This window comes from Panthera onca, chromosome E2 (assembly GCF_046562875.1).
Source record: "Panthera onca isolate mPanOnc1 chromosome E2, mPanOnc1 haplotype 2, whole genome shotgun sequence".
Taxonomy (NCBI): domain Eukaryota; kingdom Metazoa; phylum Chordata; class Mammalia; order Carnivora; family Felidae; genus Panthera; species Panthera onca.
The window spans coordinates 17,315,177-17,340,703 of record NC_138353.1 but is presented as its reverse complement, the minus strand read 5'-3'; the positions used below and the strand labels follow the sequence as shown (position 1 = coordinate 17,340,703).

At 38.0% G+C, this 25,527-nt stretch overlaps 1 protein-coding gene across 8 annotated transcripts; it reads left to right on the top strand.

Annotated features, from left to right (window-relative positions):
- The first annotated feature begins 112 nt into the window (after positions 1-112).
- On the top strand, positions 113-24,980 carry ZNF146 (zinc finger protein 146). Of its 8 annotated transcripts, none has more exons than XM_078439077.2 (4): positions 113-225; positions 9,936-10,168; positions 11,122-11,187; positions 21,947-24,980. In XM_078439077.2, the coding sequence occupies exon 4, from the start codon at positions 22,707-22,709 to the stop codon at positions 23,583-23,585; it is 879 nt and encodes a 292-aa protein (XP_078295203.1). In that variant the 5' UTR covers positions 113-225; positions 9,936-10,168; positions 11,122-11,187; positions 21,947-22,706; the 3' UTR covers positions 23,586-24,980. The 8 variants fall into 8 exon arrangements, 7 of the variants coding, with proteins under 7 accessions (XP_078295203.1, XP_078295206.1, XP_078295205.1 ...); XM_078439080.2 differs by lacking the exon at positions 113-225 and adding an exon at positions 254-359; XR_014136190.1 differs by lacking the exons at positions 113-225; positions 21,947-24,980 and adding exons at positions 277-400; positions 18,794-20,780.
- Positions 24,981-25,527: the final 547 nt, after the last annotated feature.

Below are 25,527 nucleotides of genomic sequence, written 5' to 3'. Positions count from 1 at the left end.
TGGCCCGTTTGATACTGCGCTCGCGGAGCTTCAAAGACGGACTCCCTCCTCCAAACCTCCCACCAGGCTTGAACTGATTTTTTTCCAAAGCGGGACGACTCACCCCGCGAACCCCATAATCACAGGAAAAGGCAGCCAAGTTCATGTGGGACAGAGTGCTGACCAGCAAAGCCTTAAGGGAAATGTAGTTCAAGGCCGGAAAAGCGGCCTTGCTGTTAACAGAAGGTAATCAAATACCAGCCTGGGCCAGGCCGCGGTGACCGTGTGGGCCGCGTCGCGGAGACTTCTGGGAGCTCTTGCTCGCCATCGGAGTGCGCAGGCGCAGCGCGCCGAGTGGACATTTTGGTCTTTGTCCGCGGGTCAGTCCGGCCCCTGGGTCCACGTGGCGCGAAAGTAGGAGGTGGGATGTGGGCGTCTTGGGCCGGTCGGGTCGGGGAGGTTGAAGGGGAGGTTTCTGAATCTATTGGGGCGCGGCGCGGGGATGGGGAGTGGGTTTTAGAGCTTCTGGCCTACATGTGGGGTGGGGGTGGGGGTCTCTGAGGAGGGTTCGAGCGTGTGTGACCCTGAGTTTGTCCGCAAGTTTGACTGGATGTTGGGATTATTGAGAAACTGTGGGTGCAGGATTGTATATGGCTGCATCTGAGGGGGAGATATAGACCAACATTGAGGTAATACTGAGTCGCACTTCCCTTGTCGAAAGTGCTGGTAAATACGGTGCCATCTTCGCGGAGTATGTTTATTTGAATGTTTAAAGGGGGAAAAAAACTAAGTGGTAAATTAAAAGTGAGTTTTTACATAAAAAGGCATTTACTTTTAATTGGAGCAGAATGTAGATCACCGTGATTTCTTATTTTTTAAGCAAACAAGAATATTTCAAAGGCACTTTTTGTTGTGAGGGAGCTGCAGGCGATCTCAAATCCTCTGATCTTCAGGTTATTTTAATAGGGCTACTATTAAGTACTAGACTAAATATCGACGTTACACTTTGAGCAGCAGTGTCGTATGATACAGAAAGCCTAGGATTAGAGTCAAGGGTTTGGAGTTCTAGGCTAGCCACAGTTATCCTCATTCTTTGAGGAAAATTTAGTTGTTGCAATGTTTATCCGTTAGTCTGACCTAGATTCGAAGTGTCCTAACTCCTAAATGAATCGAGGTGTTCCCAGATTGAGTGGATTCTGTAAAGAAATAAAGACAATTCGATCTGCAAAGATGCTTTTTCTAAGGAATCCCCACGGTCCTCCTTAGCGTAATAATAAATGAGATTTAAAGTTATTGGGCACCAATTTAATATCTACAAATCGATAGTATTCAAATAGACAACAGCCAGTTAGAAGACCTAATAGAAGAAAACTATTTACAATAGCAATAAAAAAATTGAGAAATAATGTGCAAAGCTATTAGAACTCTAAAAAGTGCTAAGAGGCATAACATGAGATGTTATTTAATAGATACGTCGTGTGTTTCAACAGGAAGATGTCCTAAAGAAGCGTGTGTAGATTGAAGTGAATGTATTAATTCAGTGTGATCCTAATAATAGTATCTATGGCTTTTTGGGGGGTGGGGGAGAACTAGATAAGCTGATTCTGTACTTCACGTGGAAAAATAAAGTAGAATAGAGAGTAAAACTCTGAAAAAGAAAAGCAGGGTGTGGGGAGGCAGGAGTCCAGTGCTAATGTATTTTTATTTTTTAATTCCAGTATAGTTAACATACAGTGTTACATGTTTCAGGTGTACAATATAGTGATTCAGTAATTCTGCGTATTACTCAGTGCTCATCAAGATAAGTGTACTCTTAATCCCTTTCAGTTATTTCACCCATCCCCCACCCACCCACCTCCCCTCTGGTAACCATCTGTTTGTTCTCTATAGTTAAGAATCTGTTTTTTGGTTTGTCTCTTTTTTTTTCCCCTTTGTTCCTTTGTTTTGTTTCTTAAATTCCACAGATAAGTGAAATCATATGGTATTTGTCTTTCTCTGACTTATTTGGCTTAGCATTATACTCTCAAAATCCATCCATCTAATGGTAATGTATTTTAAGATCTAAATCCTCAGAAATTAAAATCGTGTTGGTGTTAGCATGAAGCAGGCCGATGAAGGGAAATTCGGCAACATCTATACTAACTACAAATGTATTTTCTTTTTGACGTGTCTATTTCACATCTGGAAATTAATCCTACAAGTATACATACCTGCATTAGCTTAAAATGATACGGCTACAATCTTGCTCATTGCTGCAGTGTTTGGTATAGGAAAAGATGAGCGAGCCATCACTAAGAGATTGGTTTGAAAAATTAGATCCACCTATACAATAGAATAATACACAGGTATACGAAAGAATAAGGAGGAAGCTTTCTGTATACTGACACTGAAGTAACTAAGATGCCTGATGTATGGTATGCTTCATTTGAAGTAAGAAGGGGCAGAAATAAGAATATATATTTGTATTTGTTTCCATTAGAAAACTCAAAAGATACACAAGAAACTAATAAATGGCTATCTCTGTACTGGGATAGGTGGGGCAAGGGCAAATACCCTTTTATGTTTGTTTTCTAAGTATATGAGTTTAGTATTTAAAAGTTAAAGTCTTTCTTTTTTTTTTCCTTTAAAGGAGGACATAGGCTGTAGAGCCAGACTGTTAGTTCTTTCCTGTGCCACTTTGCACCTCGGTTTACTTAAGCCTGTGCCTGTTTGTCATTTGATAATATAGAGAAAAATGATAGTATCTGATTCACAGGGTGGTTGGTTGTGCAGATTGAGGAGTTCTGAGTGCCTGGTGTGTAGTAAGCAATGGCTAAGGGTTAAATAGCAGTATTATTACTATCCGCAAAATAATAGTTCCTTAGAAATAGTACAGCCACTTGTACTATTTCTGGTAGGAATTTCTTAAAGATTCAGATATATAGATGTTCTTTTTTTATTTCCATGTTAATTTTATTTAAAAAAATTTTTTTAATGTTTATTCATTTTTGAGAGAGACACACCACTGCAAGTGGGAGAGGGGCAGAGGGAGAAGGAGACATAAAATCGAAGCAGGCTCCAGGCTCTGAGCTGTCAGCACAGAACCCAACATGGGGCCTGAGTCGAACCTGAACCCACGAGGCACGAGCTGAAGTCGGACGCTCAAACTGACTGAGGCACCCCAGGGGCCCTTTATTTTTTAAATGTTTATTTTTGAGAGTGAGAGCTCATGCGAAAGAGTGTGGGGGAGGGGCACGGAGAGAGAGGGACAGAGGATCCCCTGTGATCTGTGCTGACGGCAGACAGCTCGATAGGGGCTGGAACTCAAGAACTGTGAGATCATGACCGAAGTTGGATCCTTAACCTACTGAGCCACTCAGGTGCCCCTGTTTTATTTTTTTAATGTTTATTTTTGAGAGAGAGAGAGAGGGAGACAGAATCTGATGCAGGCTCCAGGCTCCCTATCACCTTGGCTGGAACTCACGAATTTAGAGATCATGACCTGAACCAAAGTCGACCGCTTAACTGACTGAGCTACCTGGGAGCCCCTATTTCCGTGTTTAAACTTTTTTTTTTTTTTAACATTTCAATTTATAACTGGAATGAAGAAGTTAGATTTCTGTGTTCAAGTTATATTCATCTGTAGAAAACCATCATTATCTTTTTCATGAGAATGTTCTTTGATTTCTGTGATGGTTACTTTCTCATGGTTCTAATTCAGAACCTCTGATGATATTTATTAAAAATCGCAATTGTGACATTTTTGGCCAGAGTGTATCAGAGATGATCTTCAAATTGCATAACATCAGGAGAGACATAGGATATGACGACTGGTCCATCATTAGTGATTGCATTTTCCCCAAAATGTAATCTGTATGGATTTACTTTGGTACCATACTAATGTTCATTTCCCATCAATTTAGTAGATAGGTTTTACTCTGATAAATAATCCTTGGTTAAATCAGTTTCTTCAGGGGTTGAAAAGTGATGATTTTCTAGTTTTTTTGTTTTTTTTTTTTTAATTTTTTTTTCAACGTTTTTTATTTATTTTTGGGACAGAGAGAGACAGAGCATGAACGGGGGAGGGGCAGAGAGAGAGGGAGACACAGAATCGGAAACAGGCTCCAGGCTCCGAGCCATCAGCCCAGAGCCTGACGCGGGGCTCGAACTCAAGGCCGCAAGATCGTGACCTGGCTGAAGTCGGACGCTTAACCGACTGCGCCACCCAGGCGCCCCTGATTTTCTAGTTTTTTTAAATTTCTTTTCCATTTATTTGCTGACCTCAAATTGTTTCAAATTTTTCTGACCTTTAAGCATCATTACAAAGTGTTCTAGTAACTGCAACGAATTTTCTTTCTGATACTCCTATTACCACAGTTTTAGCTGATGGGCGGTCCTCCAAGCTCCTGCTGGTTCATTTTGACTTGTTGCTGTTTAACTTTGAAACTTTTATGCACTCCAAGCCCACTTTGTACCTTCCCTGTTACATTTGGAATTGGCCATTTCTCACAAGGAGCTCTGGTTCCCTTTATTAGAGGATGGTATCAGAGATGTTCTCATTTCTGCAGGGGTAATGTTCCAAGGCATTTCAGTGATAGAGCTAGAAAATCCATTTTTAAAAATACAGGTTTGTATAAGTTTCTAATTCAAGTTAAATTGTATGATATTTTTACCTAATAATTAGCTCCTAATTGTATTGTATAATAAAAATTTTGAAACATGTTAACATAATTTCTTATTTTCTTTGTTTTATCTTGCAGTATAAGAAACATGGTTTCAAAATAACATTACTGGTAGTAGTAGTAACCATGAACAACATACTTCATCACATGAAAAATTTCTTTGTAGCTATTTTTGTCCCTAGACTGTATTCCACTAAAGATGTATAGTTACTTTTTTGTTCTAAAGCCTTTTGAAATAAATTCTTTGAGGAACTATTTTACCAAGTTAATGTATAGTTGGGTTCATTTGTTTCAATTTGCCTTCCTGTTCAGGGACTGCTTTTTATTTATTTTTTTAAGTTTAATTTTTTTTTAATGTTTATTCATTTTTGAGAGAGAGAGACAGTGCGAGCAGGGGAGGGGCAGAGAGAGGGAGACACAGAACTTGAAGCAGGCTCCAGGTTCTGCCCTGTCAGCACAGAGCCCAACATGGGGCTCGAACTCAGGAACCGTGAGATTATGACCCGAGCTAAATAAAGTCGGATGTTTAACCCACTGAGCCACCCAGGCACCCCCAGGGACTGCCTTTTAAAAAATGGATTTATTTTAAAAAGTAACTAATGGCTAAAGCCAGTAACTACCTGGCTGGCTCAGTAGAGCATGTGACCCTTGATCTTGGAATTGTGAGTATGAACCCTACTCTGGGTGTAGAGATTACATTTTTTTAAAATCTTAAATAAATAAAAACTAAAAATAAAAAGAAACTAATGTGTTTCTGTGATTCAACAAAAAAATAAATCTCACAGAGATACCTCATCTATTCTGCCCTCCCCCATCACATTCTTCTTTGTCTCATTCAAGTATAGTTTCTTGTTTATCCTTTAAGTGGATTTTTTGTTTGTTGAGCCACTAGTTCCCTCCTACCCTCACCCTCCTTTCATAAAAGATAGCATACTATATGCATCTTACTCCTCACTTAACCACATGTCTTGGAGATCTTTCTTAATCACGTGGTTTCTTTGTGTTTTTGTTTTTTCATTTTAACTGCTATATAAATAAGATACCATTTGTGTATTTACCATGGTTAATTCAGTTGTTGGACATCTGTTCAACATTTGGGTTGTTTTCAATCTTTTGCTGTTACTAACTGCAATAATGAATAATTTTGCTGTGTCATTTTGTACTTAATGCAGGAGTATCTCTAAACTAGATTGCTGTTAAGTGGAATACCATATAGCTAGGTATTTACACTGCCACTAGCAATGTACAAGAGCACCTTGTCTGCTAGAACCTTACCATTGGAGTGTAGTGTTGAATACTTTTTGCCAAAGGCCTAACTGAAAATTGGTATCTCAGTATAGGTCTTATTATATCCTTTATGAGGGAGGCTGAATATCTTCCATATGCTTAATAAGGGTTTCATGTATTTTTCTGGGAAGTGTCTGTTCATATCCTTTTCCTCATTTTTCTGTGGGGGTCCCATTTTCTTCTAGTAGCTGTACATTAGATAGGTTAGCCCTATGTTGAACGAGTTGTAATTTTCAAGTTAAATTTGTTTTGACATTGTTCATTTATTTTTTAAAAGATTTTATTTTTTTAATGTTTATTCATTTATTTTTGAGAGAGGGAGCACAAGCGGGGGAGGGACAGAGAGAGAGACACAGAATGTGAAGTAGGCTCCAGGCTCTGAGCTGAGCCAGGAACCATGAGATCATGACCTGAGTGGAAGTCAGACACTGAGCCACCCAGGTGCACTTTAAAGATTTTATTTTTAAGTAATCTCTACACCCAATGTGGGGCTCAAACTCACAACTCTGAAATCAAGAGTTGTGTACTCTACTGACTGATCCCGCCAGGTGCCCCAAGATGTCCATTCTTAATTCTGCTTTCTTTTCATTCCCTCCTTTTGAATGACCTTTTCGTTACTCAGTGTCTCTTTTAATTGTTATTTTCTTTTTTTAAATTTTTTGTAATTTCAAGATATTATTTAAATTCCAGACTTCACCACTTTAATATATAACATCCAGTGCTCATCACAATAAGTGCCCACCTTAATAGCCATCACCCATTTAACCCATTCCCCTTCTCCCCCCCCCCCCCCCCAGCAACCTTCACTTTGTTCTCTATAGTTAAGAGTTTTTTTGTTTTTTTTTTTTTTTAATGTTTATTTTTGAGAGAGAGAAAGTGCACATGGGAGGGGCCGGGGGGGGGGGCACAGAATCCAAAGTGGGCTCTGCGCTGACAGTGGTGAGCCCGATGTGGGATTTGAACTCAAAAACCATGAGATCATGACCTGAGCCGAAGTCGAATGCTTAACCGACCGAACCGCCCAGGCACCCCAAGAGTCTGTTTTTGTTGTTGTGTTCTTTATATAGCTTTGTTGGCTTATTTTATTTTATTTTATTTTATTTTATTTTAGAGAGAGTGTGAGCAGGGGAGAGTGGCAGAGATAGAGAATATTAAGTGGGCTCCATGCTCAGTGTGTAGCCCAACATGGGGCTCAATCCCATGACCCTGGATCATGACCTGAGCCAAAATCAAGAGTCGGACGCCCAACTGACTGAGCCACCCAGGTGGCCCAGCTTTGCTTCCTTTTTAAAGTTTTTGTCTTTTGGAAAAATTCATTTTGTTTTCATTTCTTAATTGCTTTGTGGCAGTTATTTTTCAGGTGAGTTTGCTCAACTGTTGGAAATTGTGCTGTTTGTTTTCCCTCTTTTTGTTATAGTATCCTTATATGGATACAAACAATTATTTTGTTTACTTATGTTTGTGAGAAATTTTCTGAGACCAGTACCAGGAAAAAGGAAGCATAGGAGCATTTTATGCTTCAGAGCTCACCTGCCTCTTAGTGTTAAAAACAAAGGAGTTCCTTACCTCCTCTGGCTCAATGACCCTAACCTGGTTGAAGCCAACTTCTGTCTCTATCTGCCTCTTTCCCATAATTCTTCACAGTACTTGCCTTCTAGGATGATATATTCACCTTTAGACGTTGCTAAATCTGGGGATGCCCTACTCCCAAGTATTTTTTAAGCTTACTCCTTTCCCCACAGTCGTTTTCTGTTTAATCTAGGTCTTGCTTTCATCAGTTTCCTTTAGGGTGAGGCCTTACTCATTCAGTAAAGAATTACTAGCTGAAGATTTCTGAGCTTTTTAAGTTCTTGGAATCCCCTGAAGAATTCCCAGTTTTTCCTAGGCTTCTTTGCAACTTCCTATGTAAGCTTCTTTTTTGGTTCTACATGGAATTGCGAGGGGTTTTTTGGTCCCTGGTTTTGTTGTTCATTGTTAGACTGAGTTGTAACAGTTCTCACTGCCATTCTGAGAATGAGTATTTGCTAATTATTTCTGAGATCTTTTCTCTCAAAGATTTCTTACCATTGTGTAGTCTTTTTTGCTGTACCTACCATGGTGTTGTAGTTCCTGTACCATATTTGTTATTTTGGGTGTTTGGGGCTACACATATATAATTTGGAGTGAAGAGATTCTACTAGTTTTACAGCCCCATTATTCTTGATATATTGTATGGTTTTCAGGAGAAGCACTTGAACGACTCAAAACTAATCAGCTACCATGCTCTTTGAAAACCTTTCCTTGCCTCCTCCATTGTTGGTGTTCATAGGATTCTGTCCTTGACTATCTTTTTCATATACTGTGTATATTCTCTAAGCAGTCACAGTCACATTCTACCTCTGTCTTCAGCAGCATTGGTATTCTGACAGCTGATAAATTGCCATTTCCTTCCTCAGCCTATCTGAGCTCCTTATGTATGTGTGCAGTTGCCTAATGGATATACCTGCCTGCATGTTGCTTAGAAACCTGACACTCTGGATGTCCAGAATATCAAACTTGATCTCCTTTCTCCTGCAAGGTTGTCTTCAGCCAACTCACCTTCTCCTATTTCTCTCTGTGTACATTAATGTTTAAATCACTTTCTTAGCCTTCCATCTCTGCCACAACCCAGCACAAATTGGTGACCAAGCCTTTTCAACATACATAGTAATAGTGTGTATGTGTGTAAGTAGTAACTTACGTTTTTTAGGATTTTGTCTTTTTAAAAAATGTTTATTTTGAGAGAGAGAGCAGGGGAGGGGCAGAGAGAGAGGGGGAGAGAGAATCCTAAGCAAGCTGTGCAGTGTCTGCGCAGAGCCTGACTCGGGGCTTGAATCCATGAACCGTGAGATCATGACCTGAGCTGAAAGCAAGAGTCTGACGCTTAACTAAGTCACCCAGGTGCCCCTGCCTTTTTTTTTTTTTTTTTAAACTTATTTTGAGAGACAGTGCATGAGTGGGGGGAGAAGAGGAGAGAGAGAGAGAGAGAGAGAGAGAGAGAGAGAGAGAGAATCCCAAGCGGGCTCCAGGCTCTGTGTGAAGCTCGATGTGGGGCTAGATCCCATAACTGTGAGATCACGACCTGAGCCAACATCAAGAGTTGGCTCCTTATCCAACTGAGCCACCCAGGTGCTTCAGGATTTTGCTTTTTTTTTTAATATGATTTCAACTCTATAGAAAAGTTGGATTAGTTCAGAAAGTCCCATATACTCTCCCCAGATTTACCATTCACTTTTCAGTTTTTTGCTTTATTTGTCCTTCTCTCTCAAAATATGTGTGTATAATTTTTTTAACCATTTGAGACTAAATTGCACACGTGCTTCCTTTGTAAGTACTTCAGCAAGAATTTGCTAAGACCAAGGACATTGTTTTTCGTAACCACGGTGTAGTAACCAAAATTAGAAAATTTTAACATAGACACATTGCTATTACTTAATCCAAAGTCCATATTCAAATTTTGTCAGTTGTCTTAATGTTCTTAAAAATGTTTTTTTGAATGAATGGATGAACATCTATAGGACATTTCTAATATATGGTTTTACTCAGATTATAACACAAAGTAAATATTAGGACTCTAGGAAAACTTTCTGCAACTTTATTCTTGAATAGCGTAAGAACAATTTCCTACATATTGTATCCTGATGATTTAGTTCTAATAGGCATTCGCTGCTGTTGTCATAGAGATGAGTATTAAATTCATGCAGGAATAAGGGCCGTGGTTAAAATCCACTCAGGAGCCCATGTGGGAATGTGGTGCAACAGAACAATAGCAACCAGTCATATAAAGTGTGAACAGCTTTTCTTTGTAAGTAAAATTCTGAGAAATAATTCTGTCTTTTGTGTCCCATTTCTGGATGTGTGGAAACTGAAATGGTTTAATGAGTATCGCTTTGAAATTCAGGATTCAAATAGTCTTAGTCCCTTTGCTTATATAATCGTGTGCGCTTTAATCTCGAAGGCAAAAGGTCATTACTTTGTTCTTTTTCACAGGGCCGCTTCCTTGTGCATCCCTGGAGACTGCACCTTTTTCATCATTCAGAAGGCCTGGAGGCCCCAGGGCTGAGTTCTAGGATGGTACTTTGGCCCCCAGCATTAATATTCTAGTGCTGTGTCATTTCCCCAATAGCAGGTTATAAACCAACTACACCGTAGGTGATCCTTTGTTGGAACAAGAAGACAAACTCTGGATGGTGGAGAACAAAGTGGAAAGGAAATTTGTTCAGGTGAGTGAATGACAAGGCAGGTCACAGTTGTTCAGGCAGCACTGACACCTCTGAAATACTCTTAAGATGTTTTCTTACAGGCCCTAGACTTTAAGTATTTACTTGGTATGAATTCTTTAGAGACCTGAGTTACATTTACAGTCATCATTTTTTTTTGCTTCAGTACTCTATTTAATTAGATTCTAAAGGGCCAGATGCCCCGCTTATCTCTATTCTGGATGTCAGCACTTCATACTTTATTTGTACTGCGTCTGTGATCTCTCTTTCATTGATACCCTCAGTTTCATACCTCCTAATGTGTATAGACTCCTTTCCTCATGCAGTGTCTTTTATAGGTCTTAAGTCTTTATGTATTGTCTGACATTTAGGTTCCTTTTTCTTATTTCCCATCTTCTTTCATTCTTTCAGTGGTTAAGTGCCTCCAAATTATATTTTACATCTGTAGTCATGCTTCCTATTGTCTTCTTTTCCACTTCCCCCGTTATGTATCAACAAACTCCCGCCTCCCTTTCTTCTGCCCCCATATACCTCTTTCAGAAGTTGTTGCCTTAGAAATCACTTCTTTTCGGCTGTGTGTATGTGTGCATATGAATGTGATGAGTCTGTTTTTAATGTAATACATGAGCTTTCAAAATTTTTGAACATCCGGGTATACAATGGAAAGGTCGTCTCTTACCTTTGACCTTCAGTCTTAAGTTTTTTTTCAAAGATGCAGTTACTTTTAAGAGTTTCACATGTATCCTTCTTGAGGTAATCTATGAATAAACTAGCATGTATTATATATCTGTGCTGTAAATATGAATATATATGTATATAAGCCCTTAGTTTTCCTTTTCATACAAATGGTGGTATGTATTCTATTGTGTCCATAGTTTTGTTTTGTTTTGTTTTTTCTGGGAGAGATTCTCTATCAACACATTTATTTAACCTGTCTCCTATTTATGGACATTTAGGTCGTTTCCAGGCTTATGCTTTTGAACACACAAGTGTTCCTGAGGAAGGAAGAGGAAGACAGACTTGTGAGTAAATAAGTAAAAATATATATTCTATTAGATGGTGGTGAGTGCTTGGAGAAAATTAAAGTAAGGAAAACCAGCATAGACGAGGCTAGTTGGCCATTATAATTTTAAATCTGTTGGTCAGGGAAAGGTCTCTAAGAGGGTGACATTTGAAAAAAAGATCTGGAGAATGTGCAAAGGGGGCATGCAGTATTTGATGGGAAAGCATTCATCCAGAAAGAATCAAAAGTGTTAAAAGCACTGAGGCTGGAGCTTGCTATTCAAGAAATTGACCAGGGCAGAGTACCTGGCACAGAGTGAGCAAAAGGGAAAAGGAATATGTTTGGTTAAGTAACAGGCTAAGTCTTAGACTTTGGCTTTTATTTTGAGTGATTTGGGAGACCATCAAAGGGTCTTGAGCAGAGGAGTAATAAGATCAGAATTATATTTTGGCTGCTGTATAGAGAAAATAAGGTATAGGGGGGCCAAGGCTAGGAGATTAATCAGAGGCTATTGCAGAAATCTAGCTAGGAAAATACTAGTAGTTGAGCTAGTGACAAGTCAGATTCTTGAGATACTTTAAAGAAAGAGCTGACAGGATTGGCTGATAAAGTGTGTTGGTTATAAGAGGAAGAGGAATCACTGATAACTCCCAAGGTTTTATCTAGAAGAGAATGAGTTAACATTTACTGAGATAGGAAGACTTCAGGAATTTTGGCAGATCAAGAGGTTTCTTGTTGATTTTGACGTGTCTTCTAATCATCTAAGTCCATATTCATATAGGCAGTTAGATACACAAGTCAGGAATTTAGGGACATAGAAAGTTGTGACCTGTTTTGCTGTACTAATAAGCTACTTTATTCACTGATGGTATCTCTGTATTGTCCTGCTGAGTCCTACTTTTCCTACCATTTTTTGATGCTGGTGCGTCCACCAAATCTTCTGCATTCAGCCTATGTTCCTGGATTCTGTTAAAAACAAGGTGATGATTTGCCCTTGAGGCTGTTCCTTATGTTTTCAGAGATACATAAGTATCTCTTGTACAAGAGAGCTCTTCCTAAAAACAGCAATGGCAGCTGCCTGCTAACATCCTTTCTCATAAGACATTAGAATTATACCTGTTTCCTACTCTTATCAACAATGCAGTTTCCCCCTTTTTTCCTGTTTTTCTTTATCCTTCACAGATGTCAAAAGTGGGCAGAAATGTTCTTATTTTACCATTTAGAAGAAAGGATCTATTTATGCCATGTTTGAGTCACCCTTGTAGGAATTCTCTCCTACTTCTTGATTGGTACTGTGATGACCTGAGATACTACTTTATCTAAGTGTTTTTCTTGTCTTTGCTTTTTTTTTTTTCCCTCTTACTGGAGGTGGCTCCTAGAACACAGCATTCTGCTTTTCCTCCTCCTCTCTTTTTTTGTTTTTTAAAGTTTATTTTATTTTTGAGAGAGAGAGCGTGCACCCACGTGCGGGCAGAGAGAGGAAGACAGAGGATCCAAAGTGGGCTCTGCACTGGCAGCAGAGAGTCAATTGTGGGGCTTGAACTCACAAACTGTGAGATCATGACCTGAGCCAGAGTCCGAAGCTTAACCGACTGAGCCATCAGGTGCCCCTAAAGTTTATTTTGAGACAGAGATAGAGCCGGGAAGGGGCAGAGAGAGGGTAAGAGAGAGACACTCAAACAGGCTTCCCACTGTCAGTGCAGAGCCCCATGTGGGGCTCAACCCCATGCACTGTGAGATCACATGACCTGAGCTGAAATCAAGAATTGGACACTTAACCTACTGAGCCACCCAGGCGCCCCTCAGGGCTCCTCCTCTTTATAAATTAAATCCCAGTGAAGACTCATTCTGAAGTTAGAAGTAGCTCTATAGTATCAGTTTTTATTTTGGCACCTCCAGCCTTTTTGTCTTTCCCACTGTAATTTTACCTATTTATCGGATAAACAACTGTCTAACTTGCTTCATTCTTTTTGTGTCAGACAGTGAATTCATTAATATAATACCCAAATTGGAGATTTCAATTCATTATTTTCAGGTCCAAATATTACCTAAAACCAATTTTATAAAATGTCTTGATTGTTTCTTTGCTCATGGTCCTTGAGATAGGGTCAGCCAAGACTTTAAAAAGATACACTTCAATATAATCAAGAGAGGACATATTAACTAACCGTAAATGTAAATGTGAACACATTTTCTCCTCTTTATAAAATGCTTTGAATCTTGGCTTTTGATTATGAAATGTTTTACCTCTTCAGGTCTTACTTATCATTTAAACATGTTCCCCTTTTATTGATCTTCCCTTTGTCCATCCTATCTCACATTTTCATGGAAATTCAAAAGTCCTGAGTAAATTCTTAGATATTTTTATATTTTGATGTCTGGAGTCTGTATTATAAACGTGTCGAGGGGTGCCTGGGTGGCTCAGTCAGTTAAGTGTCCACTTAATCAGGTCATGATCTCGCGGTTCATGAGTTTGAGCCCCATGTCAGGATCTGTGCTGACAGCTTGGTGCCTGGAGCCTGCTTCGGATTCTGTGACTTCTCTCTCTCTGCCCCTCCCTTGCTCACACTCTGTCTCTGTCTCTCAAAAAATAAATAAACGTTAAAAAAAATGTTTTTAAATGTGTTGAAAGGAAGGCCCATGTTCTTTCTGTTTCCAGTTTTGATTAAATATGAGATACTTGTTAAATCTGTGAATTGTGGGAGGGTTGTTACTATTTATCAATTCTTTTTCAGTTTGTCTTAATAAATATTTTCAAATATTAAAAACTTTTAAAGAGGAGTTTATCATTCTCTTATATACCCACTATGTAGATTCAGTAATTATTTTGCCATGTCTGTTGTATATGTGTGTCTATATTCCTATGTATGCATATTTACATATGCTGAAACATATGACCCTTCACCTCTAAAAAATTATGTATTTTCTAAAAAGAATGTTATCTGTCTACATAACCAAAATATCATTACTCCTTAGATGGATTAACCATAATGCCCTAATGTTATATAATAATCAGTCCATATTTAGATTTCCCCAGGATCTCTAAAATACTTTTTGTTTGTTTATTTTTTGAGAGGGAGAGGGAGAGAGAGACAGACAGAATGTGAGCAGGGGAGGGGCAGAAAAAGGAGTCACAGAATCTGAAGCAGGTTCCAGGCTCTGAGCTGTCAGCACAGAGCCCCTTCCACTCTGTGAGATCGTGACCTGAGCTAAAAGTTGGCTGCCAATTGAACCACCCAAGAGCTCCTGAGGCCATTCTATTTAAAATTGAAACTCAGGGCGCCTGGGTGGCTCAGTCAGTTGAGCATCCGACTTCGGCTCAGGTCATGATCTCATGGTCCGTGCATTTGAGTCCCGTGTTGGGCTCTGTGCTGACAGCTCAGAGCCTGAAGCCTGCTTCCTATTCTGTGTCTCCCTCTCTCTCTGACCCTCCCCCGTTCATGCTCTGTCTCTCTGTGTCTCAAAAATAAATAAAACATTAAAAAAATTTTTTTTTTTGTAAATTGAAACTCTACCCTGTTCCCTGATTTTTTTTTTTTTCTCCCTAGCACTTAAAGCTTTTTAACAAACCAACTCCTTTATCTGTCCACTAGATTGTAATCTTGATGAGGATAGCAAATTTTTTCAGTTTTGGTCAGTACTGTTTATCCCTAGAGCTTAGTAATGGGCCAGAAAGAAAAAGGTATTTGTCGAATGAGTAACGAGAAATGTTTGGAGTAGCAGTTCTCAAAATTCCACTTTTTTTAAAATAACAGCTTATTTACATAAAATTCACATAATACAAAATCCATCCTTTTTCAGAGTGTACAATTCAGTGGTTTTAAGTAATATTTGTAAGTTGTACAGTCATCACTACTAATTCCAGAACATTTTCATCCCTACAGAAGGAATCCTGCTACCCATTAGTAGTCACCTTTACACTCTTACAACTTGAGGACCACCTGAATCTTAAAAGTTCTCATAGCAAGAAAAAGATCTATGTATGTGTATGGTGACAGAGGTTAACTAGACTTATTGTGATCATTTTGCAATATATACAAATATCTAATCATGTTGTACATCTGAACCTAATGTTATGTCAATTATACCTCAGTTTTAAAAATTAAAAAAAAGGTTAGTAGTAAATTTTATGTCATGTGAGTTTTGCCACAATTGGAATAATAAATAGACTTGAGGACCTTATGGTTTATGAAGATTTTAGTGATATTTACCTTATTTAAAAGTAAAATTGGGAGGCAAAGCTGGTTAAGTGCCCGACTTTGGCTCAGGTCATGTTTCCGGGCTCATGAGTTTGAGCCCTGTGTTGGGCTCTGTGCTCACAGCTCAGAGCCTGAAGCCTGCTTCAGATTCTATGTCTCTCTCTCTCTTTCTGCCCCTCCCTCATTCATGCTCTGTCTCTCTCTCTCTCTCAAAAATAAACATTTAAAAAAACAGTAAAATTGAGAAGCTTTAAAAAAATGTATTTATTTAAAAATAATCTCATTACATATAAACCTAAATTATATTTCTTAATAAAAATAATTTTCCAAAGTGAAAAAAGTTGAGTGAGAAGAGTGACAGATGTTTTTCATATCTGTAAGTATCTTTAATGTCTGGTTTATAGAAGATAGCTAGATTCTCATTTCTGCTCTTATAACATGTTATTTTGGTTAAAGTGTACAACAGGATTGTGGCTTCACACAAATGAAGTTAGAAAGGAAGAAATACTTCAGTAGGCATCTTTTCAAATAATTGTGGATATTCTTTGGTACTATGCCAATATGTGACAAATAATTTTTCAAGATTAGCTACAATATGGAATTTGAAACTCTATATTTTTTTGTTCTCTTAGATAGTCTTTTGGTCTGTGTTAAAATTTGAGTGGATCTCTTACCCTTGCATGACTTCTGTAACATCATGCATTTGTCAATTGAGTTATACAGATCTTTGAAATATTTGATATTATCTTATCGAATATTTGATATATGGTGTCTCACCATATAATATCAAAACATATTTGTTAACATCACCACCAGTTTCATTAGAAAAGTCTTTTAAATATTGGGAAGCTATCGATCTCATGGTGGAGAATGCAGGTTTTCCAAAATTCTAATGAAAAAAATGTTTATTTTTGAGAGAGAGAGAGAGAGAGTAGGAACAGGGGAGACAGGCAGAGAGGGGAGGACAGAGGATCCAAAGCAGGCTCTGTGCTGACAGCAGAGAGCCCGATGCAGGGCTCGAATTCACAAACAGTAAGATCATGACCCGAGCTGAAATCAGACGCTTAACTGACTGAGCCACCCAGGCTTTACAAATTTCTCATTTTGGTTGAAAATTCAAATTTTGTTGTGCTGTCAGTTGTTTTCCTTGAAATGGTTGTCTCAATTGGTTCTGTCTCAAGAAAGTACCTGCTGAATAATACCCAAGTCTGAATAACCGTAATTTGTAAGGCAGTCATTAATTTATTAAAGTTAATTAATGGTGCTCTATGAAAAAAGTGCCCCGTGAAATAAAGTAAAAATGGTGCTCCATGAAACAAGTGCCTAGTTTACTCATAACTTAAATAACTTTAAGACATCACCTTCAGGGGCGCCTGGGTGGCTCAGTCAATTAAGTGTCTGACTTTGGCTCAGGTCAAGCCCCGTGCTGGGCTCTGTGCTGACAGCTTGGAGCCTGGAGCCTGCTTCATATTCTGTCTACATCTCTCTGCCCCTCCCCTGCCTGTGCACTGTCTCACTCTCTCTCAAATATAAATAAACATTAAAAAATTTTTTTTAAAGACATCATCCTGAGACCACTATCATCCTTTCATGTACAGCAGAAGTATATGTGCACATGTATAGAATGTTTTTTATCATTATACTTTGTTTCTTTTCATGGAATTTATATTTGTCATACTTTTGTTTGCTTGGTTTTCTGTACTTAGCACAGACTCTTTTGGAGACCTTAGAATAGTTAAAAAGCCTTCTAAAACCTAGTTTCCACATGGCCAAATGCATGGAGAAATTTCTTTCCATTTTTTTCCCATGGAGATTTACTTGTAGAATTTTTGTCCTTCTCGAGGCTGAACTGGCTGTACTTTGACCTGATAGCTCTTATCTTGTTTTTCGTCACCATTATCAAAGACCTTTTTTCATTGTTTTTCCCGTATTATAACCCCTCTTTTATGGATTCTGTATCTATTGCCTTCTGTGTGTACTTTTAGTGGAGCACATCTAGTAAGATCCTCAGGAAAGGTGCATTGAGGTAAAATTTTTTAACATTTGCATATCTGAAAAAATGCCTTTTCCCCTTTAGATTGGTAGACTAAGCTTAGAATTTTCCTTCAGAATTTTGTCTTGTAGCTTCTTGTGTTTCTGTTGAGATATTTGGTGCCGTTCTATTCGTGTTCCTTTGGGTGATAATATATGTGTGTGTAGTTGGGTGATATGTGTACCTATATATTGTAGTTTGGTTTCTTTTAATTTATGTTCCCTTTTTCTTTTGAAAAGTCTTGGTGCTATGTCTAGGTATATGCATCTTTTATTATTCATCATGCAAGATACTACGTGTGTCCTTTATTTTTTATTTACTTAAAAAAATTTTTTTTAATGTTTATTTTCAAGAGAGAGAGAGAGAGAGAGAGAGCGAGGGAGGGGCAGAGAGAGGGAGACACAGAATCTGAAGCAGGCTCCAGGCTCTGAGCTGTATGCACAGAGCCTGACACGGGGCTCGAACCCACAAACTGTGAGATCATGACCTGAGCCAAAGTTGGACGTTTAACCGACTGAGCCACCCAAGCGCCCATAAGTGTGCCCTTTAAGTCTAGAGATTCATGACTTAGAAGAGAGGAAGTTTTTTTGTTGTTTTTTTTAATGTTTCCCTCTAATCAGTTTTCTCCTTTTTTTTTTTTCTGGAACTTACTTCACTCAGCTAATATATTGCCTTGGTTTACGCTCTGAATTTGTCTTTTTAAAAAAAATTTCTTAAAGTGTAATTGGCATACATTATATTAGTTTTAGGTGTATAACGATAATTTGATATTCGTATATACTATGAAATGACCATCAGAGTAAGTTTAAGCCATACAGTAGTTCCCATGCTGTACATTACATTCTCATGACTTACTTTATAACTGAAAATTGTACTTTTGACCTTTTTCACCTATTTTGCCCACCCCATCTCTGGCAACCATCAGTCTATTCTCTGTCTATGATCTTGTTTTGTTGTTTGTTGGTTTGTTTAAGAATCCACATATAAATGAGATCATACATTATTTGTCTTTCTCTGACTGACTTCTTTCACTTACCATAATGCCCTCAAGTTCCATCCAGGCTGTTGCAAATGGCAAGACTTCATTCTATTTTTTTTTTTTTATGGCTGAATAATACTCCATTGTATATAGGTACCATATTTGTCTATTTGTTCATCTATTGATGGACATTTAGATTGTTTCCATATCTCAGGTATTGTAAATAATGCTGCAGTGAACATGGGAGGGCATATTTTTGTCTTAGTGTTTTCATTTTTGGAGATATTCCCAGAAGTGAAATTGCTGGATCATACGGTTCTGTTTTTAATTTTTTGAGTAACTGGCATTGAGTTTGTCATCTTTTTTTTTTTTTTTTTAAGACATTGATTTTGTCATCTTTTTTTTTTTTTTTAAGATTATTTTTAAGTAATCTCTACACACAACGTGGGGCTCGAACTCACAACCCAGAGATCAGGAGTTGCATACCCACTGACTGAACCAGCCAGATGCCCCCAAATTTGTCTTCTTAAAGCTTCTACCAGGAAATACTTACCATTGTGCTTATATTTCATTGGCCAAACAAGGTAGGTGGCCATGCTTGAGTTTACTAGGGTGAAGCAACATAATCCTTCTGCATTAAGATGACCCTGTTATTAGTGAATAATACAATCTACCTTCCCACTCTCCATCTTAAGATAAAAGGAACTTTTTGTTTCTTGCTTACAGAACCTTGTTATTGTTTCACTGATAAAATATCTTCTATCTGATTGGCTTTAGGTTTTGTTGCTGTGTGCTGTGCCTTGCCTTATTTCCTCAAACTTTCTTTATTTTTCTTCTTCTTTTTTTAATGTTTTAAGTTTACTTATATTTGAGAGAGAAAGAAAAAATGTGAGTGGGGAGAGGGAGAGAGAGAATCCCAAGTGGGGTCTGTAATGTCAGCATAGAGCCTGACGTGGGGCTTGATCCCACAAACCATGAGATCATGACTTGAGCCGAGACCAAGAGTCAGATGCTAAACCAACTGAGCCACCCAGGCGCCCTTCTTTTTCTTTTGATGTTGATCTGTCTTATTAGTAGGGGTTCCTCAAATGTGTGGAATATTGGCTGTACAGTCATATTTAAGACTGATTCATTAAGATTATCATAAGCTCTTTAATGCCTGGGTGCTTTTAGTCATCTTGTAGGTTTCAGTGAAACAAAAGTAAAATGCAACTGTTCCTTAAGCAGCCTGAGGTGATCTCCAAAAATGGTTTGTTATTCACTTGACCCAGAAGACCCTACAAAATCATGCAAATCAAGAGGTTCAAACCTTTGTGTTCACTTTAAGAACACCTGTGAAACTGCTGAGGCCATCAAGGGTATGCATATCAGAAAAGCCACCAAGTGTCTGAAAGAGGTCACTTTGCAGAAGCAATGTGTGTCATTCTGTCGCTACAATGGTAGAGTTGGTAGGTGTGCCCAGGCCAAGCAGTGAGGCTGACACAGGGTCAGTGGCCCAAAAAGAGTGCTGAATTTTTACTACATAAGCTTAAAAATGCAGAGAACAATATTGAACTTAAAGGTTTAGATGTAGATTCTCTGGTCATTTAGCACATCTAGGTGAACAAAGCCCCAAGATGCAACATAGAATTTACAGGGCTCATGGTTGGATTAACCTGTGTATGAGCTCTCCCTGCCATATTGAGATGATCCCTACTGAAAAAGAGCAGATTGTTCCTAATCCAGAAGAGGAGGTTGCACAGAAGGAAAAGATATCCTAGGGGTGTCTAGGTGGCTCAGTTAGTTGAGCATCCAGCTCTTGATTTCTACTCAGATCGTGATCCCATGGTTCGTGAGATTGAGGCTCACATTGACATTGCTTGGGATTCTCTCTCTGCCCTTCACCTGCTCATTCTCTCTTTCTCAAAATAAATAAACTTAAAAAAAAAAAAAGTAAGTAAGTAAAAGATACCCCAGAAGAAACTGAAGAAACAAAAACTTAATGGCTGGGGAGTAAATTCTGCATAAAATAATGCAAATAAAAGTTAAAAAAAAAAAAAATGTTGGGCTTCTGGATGGCTCAGTCGGTTAAGCATCCGACTTTGGCTCAGATCATGATCTCAGGGCTTGTGAGTTTAAGCCCCATGTCGGGCTCTGTGCTGACAGCTCAGAGCCTGGAGCCTGCTTTGGATTCTGTCTCCCTCTCTCCCTACCCTCCCCTGCTCTCTGTTTCTCAAAATAAATGTTTAAAAAAAAATTCAGAATTCACTACTCTATATAAAAGAAAAAAAATAAAATGCCACAAGGTGCCTGGCTGGCTTTGTTGATGGGCGTGCGACTCTTGATCTTAGGGTTGTGACTTTGAGCTTCATATTCGGTGTAGAGATTACTTAAAAATAAAATCTTAAAAAAAAAAAAAAAAAAAGGTAAAATGCCTTATGGACCCAGGATCCCTGAATGATTATACTGCTTTACACAAACCCTGCTGGCCAGGTCCTTTGTTTTAGCTTAAACAAACAAAAAAATGACTACAAATGACAACCATCTTGGAAGGGTATCCTACTGAGGTTTTTCATGTGCCTTTCAGGTTCTCCTGGTATATTTACCTGGTTGACAGCATTTTTTGGCATTAGCTGCAGAATATCTTGGGACGTTCCACCATATTATGTATAGATTTAATCCCATTGATTTCTGTGTAGCACCTTTCCCTTGTCCTCTCATTTGCTGGGTGTCCTGGGTTCTGGAGCTTCTCTGAATAAATTTCTGCATCAAATAATTTCCATTCATACAAAGGAGTGGTCCTTTGTCTTCCTGACAGGAAAAGTAGTGCTCCAATGGCAACTTACATGATCTTTTTTTCAGCTACCATCCTTTATTCCTTCTTTTGAGGTACTTGATTCCCTCCATTTCCTGAGTCTTTCTGATATTTTGTGGCATAAATTGGCTTACTTGACATTGGCATCTTCTTCTGCAGCACCTTTACATACTTGAACTTCCTCAGCTCTGCTGCGTTGAAAATTTTCTATGTGCTTTTGTTATTGGAAAATTTGTTGATGTCTGTGTATACTGATGTCTCTGATCATACCTTTTTTTCTTGTGAGCTTGTACCCTTGTCTGTTTAATGAGATTTTGGAAGGAAGCAGTTATTGGTTAATTCCTTCCCTTTTCTTAGGTATCCTGGGAGACTTTCTCAATTTTATGTCATCTTTTTATCCTACTTGTTAATCCTTCATTGTTTGTGACATTCAATTTGCTGAGCTAATTAATGGGAAAGATTATTTTTCAAGAGTAATCCTTAAGCTTTGTGTGTTACTTTGAACGTTAATTTTCTATGAAGATACCTCCACAAAGGTTTTCTTCTCAAAAGTTACTTGGTGACATTGGTCATGAGGCTTTTTTCTTACTGTGAGATGGGCTTCCAAAGTTCATCCCACAGCACAATCCATAATTTTATTACTAGTAATGGGAAAATTTATAAATAATGATAACGTAAAGCTAACATTATTGAGTGCTTATCATTTGCAGCCACAGGACTAAGCATTTTATACATTAACTCCATTGAATGATGATTCTTTGTACTCCGTTTTAGAAGAAGCCTGAGAAGATGATGAGCAGATAGAGAGGCAACAAGATTTGGGAGGCAAGTTGCATCCATCTCCGGTAAAGTACAGACTGAGGAAAAGAAGCAGTGAACTAAGAAAATTGGAAGGATACTTCTTCTGATCACAGACCTTATATCTTTAAGGAAACACCTTTTTCAACTTACCTGGAAAGAGTGTGAAACAAAATTTAGACTTAATTGTGAGGGAAGTTGTGTAGGGGAGAATCATTAATTTAACTAGGAAATCCTGCCTCTGCTTGCTCCTTATGCTAATAACCCCCTTTAAATGTAAATCAGTGTGGAAATGTCTTCAGTTAAAACCATTTGAACTCCATAGAAAAACCCTATGAAATTACTGAATGTGGCAAAACTTTCACTCACATGTCACACCTCATTAAATGTAGAAGTCAGGCTTAAGGGAAACCCTGTTCTAAGGAATACTGAAGAGCCTTTAGCTAGATGATAGATCTCTGAGCAGAAGAAAATTTTTTACTGGAGAGAAACCAGTGAATATAACAAAACTTCGTTGATCATTAGAAAATTTGGACAGAAAGCTTTTAAATGTACTGAGTATGATATAGTCTTCTCTCAAACTTTATCCCTTCCTCTATATTTGAAAGGTCATACACAGAGAATCCTTACAAATGTAAGAAATATGGAAATTCCTTCAGCCAAAAGTAAACCCTAATTCATCAAAAAAATTCATACTGGAGAGAAACCTTGTGAATGTGGGAAAGCTTCCATTCAGATGTCACACCTCAGTCAGCAGAAAATTTGTAGTGGGGAAAACCCCTTTGCCTGTAAGGTATGTGGGAAAGTCTTCAGCCACAAATCAAATCTTACTGAGCATGAACATTTTCATAATAGAGAGAAACCTTTTGAATGTAACGAATGTGGAAAAGCCTTTAGCCAGAAGCAATATGTTATTAAACATCAGAACACCCATACCGGAGAGAAGCTTTTTGAATGTAATGAGTGTGGAAAATCCTTCAGCCAGAAGGAAAACCTTCTCACCCATCAGAAAATTCACACTGGAGAGAAACCTTTTGAGTGTAAGGATTGTGGGAAAGCTTTCATTCAGAAGTCAAACCTCATCAGACACCAGAGAACTCACACAGGAGAGAAGCCTTTTGTATGTAAGGAATGTGGAAAAACCTTCAGTGGCAAATCTAACCTTACCGAGCATGAGAAAATTCATATTGGGGAGAAACCCTTTAAATGTAATGAATGTGGAACAGCTTTTGGCCAGAAGAAGTACCTCATAAAACATCAAAACATTCACACTGGAGAGAAACCCTATGAATGTAATGAATGTGGAAAAGCCTTCTCTCAAAGAACATCACTTATCGTACATGTGAGAATTCATTCAGGTGATAAACCTTACGAATGCAATGTATGTGGAAAAGCCTTCTCTCAAAGTTCATCTCTTACTGTGCATGTGAGAAGCCATACAGGTGAGAAACCCTATGGTTGTAATGAATGTGGGAAAGCTTTCTCTCAATTCTCAACCCTTGCTCTGCATCTGAGAATACACACAGGTAAGAAGCCTTATCAATGTAGTGAATGTGGGAAAGCTTTTAGCCAGAAGTCACACCATATTAGACACCAGAAAATTCATACTCATTAAAAAACCCTGTAAATATCATAAAAATTGGAAAGTGTTCATCAGGAATTTAAACCTCATAGCACATCAGAAATGATCATACTGAAAGAATATATATCACAAATGAGGAAAACAAAAGCTAAAAAGTTACTGGACACCATGGAATTTATACTGAAGAGAAAGACATTTATATGATAAAAATCCTGGGCCCCCGGAAAAGCTGATGGCCTAGGTAATGCTGAAACTTTAGACGCATTTCCACCAAACATGCTTCTTATTGCTGTCTGCATTTATCTGGAGATCTTCACCAATGTAATCAAAATAATAAGTTTTAAGTATTGGCAAGGAAGAGACTTTTGTGGTATTGATTTAGTAGAACAGAAGAGATTCTGGAAACACCTATGCATCTATTAAAATTTAGAATATGATAGAAATGGCAATAGGAGGTGAGAAGATAATGGGACTATGTAAAAAGTGATTTGGAGGTAATTTGTTCTCCAAGGAAAAAACAGACCATGAACTATAAACAGAGGTAAGAACCAAGAGGATAAGAACAAGAATATAAGCTGTATACCGAAATGGTTATGACCTTGGGAGTAGGGAGACATTCCTTATAATAAGCTCAAAAATTCTCTGAATTTCTATGCTTAGGAAATATGTACCAGTCTGCTTACTGTGGCATGATTTGTAGTTAGCCATAAGTTGGAAACACCTTAAATGCCCATTGGGAGCAAAACGGAAAATACTTATGATGGAATACTGTATATCTGTAAAATTTAGCAAATGAGATCTATATTACAGAGAAAGATCTCAAAAATCATGTTGAAGGGGGAAAATGAAGTTGCAGAATAACATATATTACAATGCATTTTGTAAATTTTAACTAAAACTTTACTCACAAAATTCAGTACTATGTATTGGTAATGGATAAATATATGTATGTATGTTTTTAAAATGTTTTTGAAATGGATTGGAAGGATACAGACCAAACTCTTGATAGTGGTTGCTTGTGAAGAGTGGAGCAGGGAAGGGGATGAGTGTGGGAGGGATGGGATGGGGACTGTTTAAAGGGGGGGTTTCATTTTTATATATAAATATCCATTTCTCTTAAAAACTAAAGACTGCAAGTAAATATATCAAAATACTGGATAATTCTGATTGTGGTATATGGATATCTTGTCTTATTTTTTGTACTTTTCTGTATTTTTAAATTTTCTCAAAATTAATAAGAATGGGGGTGAGGATGGGAACACTGTACCTATAGAAATCATGTTCTAATGGATTCATTCCCAATCAAGTACTAAACTTTTTATAGAAAATATTTCTAAAATTTTATCAATGATGAGTGGATGGACTTGCTCTCTATGTAATATGAAATTATCTATTTTATTAAAATTAAAAATGATCACATAATCCAAATCTGCTTTGTTTTTACATGTTAATGGCGTACACTGTATGGTCTGTCTGTACATTTCTAACATTTTACAACATCATTTGAGCTTAGAAATTTTTAAGAACTTTTAGTTAAGGGTACATGCACATACTTTTTATAACATGTCTTTTTCAGGTAAGCTGATCTTAGAATATCAGTTTTCCTGTCCTGTACATTTCCAGAAGAACAGCATATGCATCAAAATTTAAGGTTTTGGGGATGCCTGAGTGGTTCAGTCGGTTAAGTGTCCGACTCTTGATTTCGACTCCAGTCATGATCTCACTGTTCCTGAGATCAAGGCCCAGATCAGGCTCTGCACTGACTGTGGAGCCTGCTTGGGATTCTTTCTCTCTCTCTCTCTCTCTCTCTCTCTCTCTCTCTCTCTCTCTCAAAACGAATAAATGTAAAAATATATGTAAAGTTTTTTGGGGCACCTGGCTGGCTCAGTCAGTAGGTCATGCAACTCTTGATCTCAGGATTGTGAGTTTAAGCCCCATGTAGGGTGTAGGGCTTACTTTAAAAAATAATTTAAAA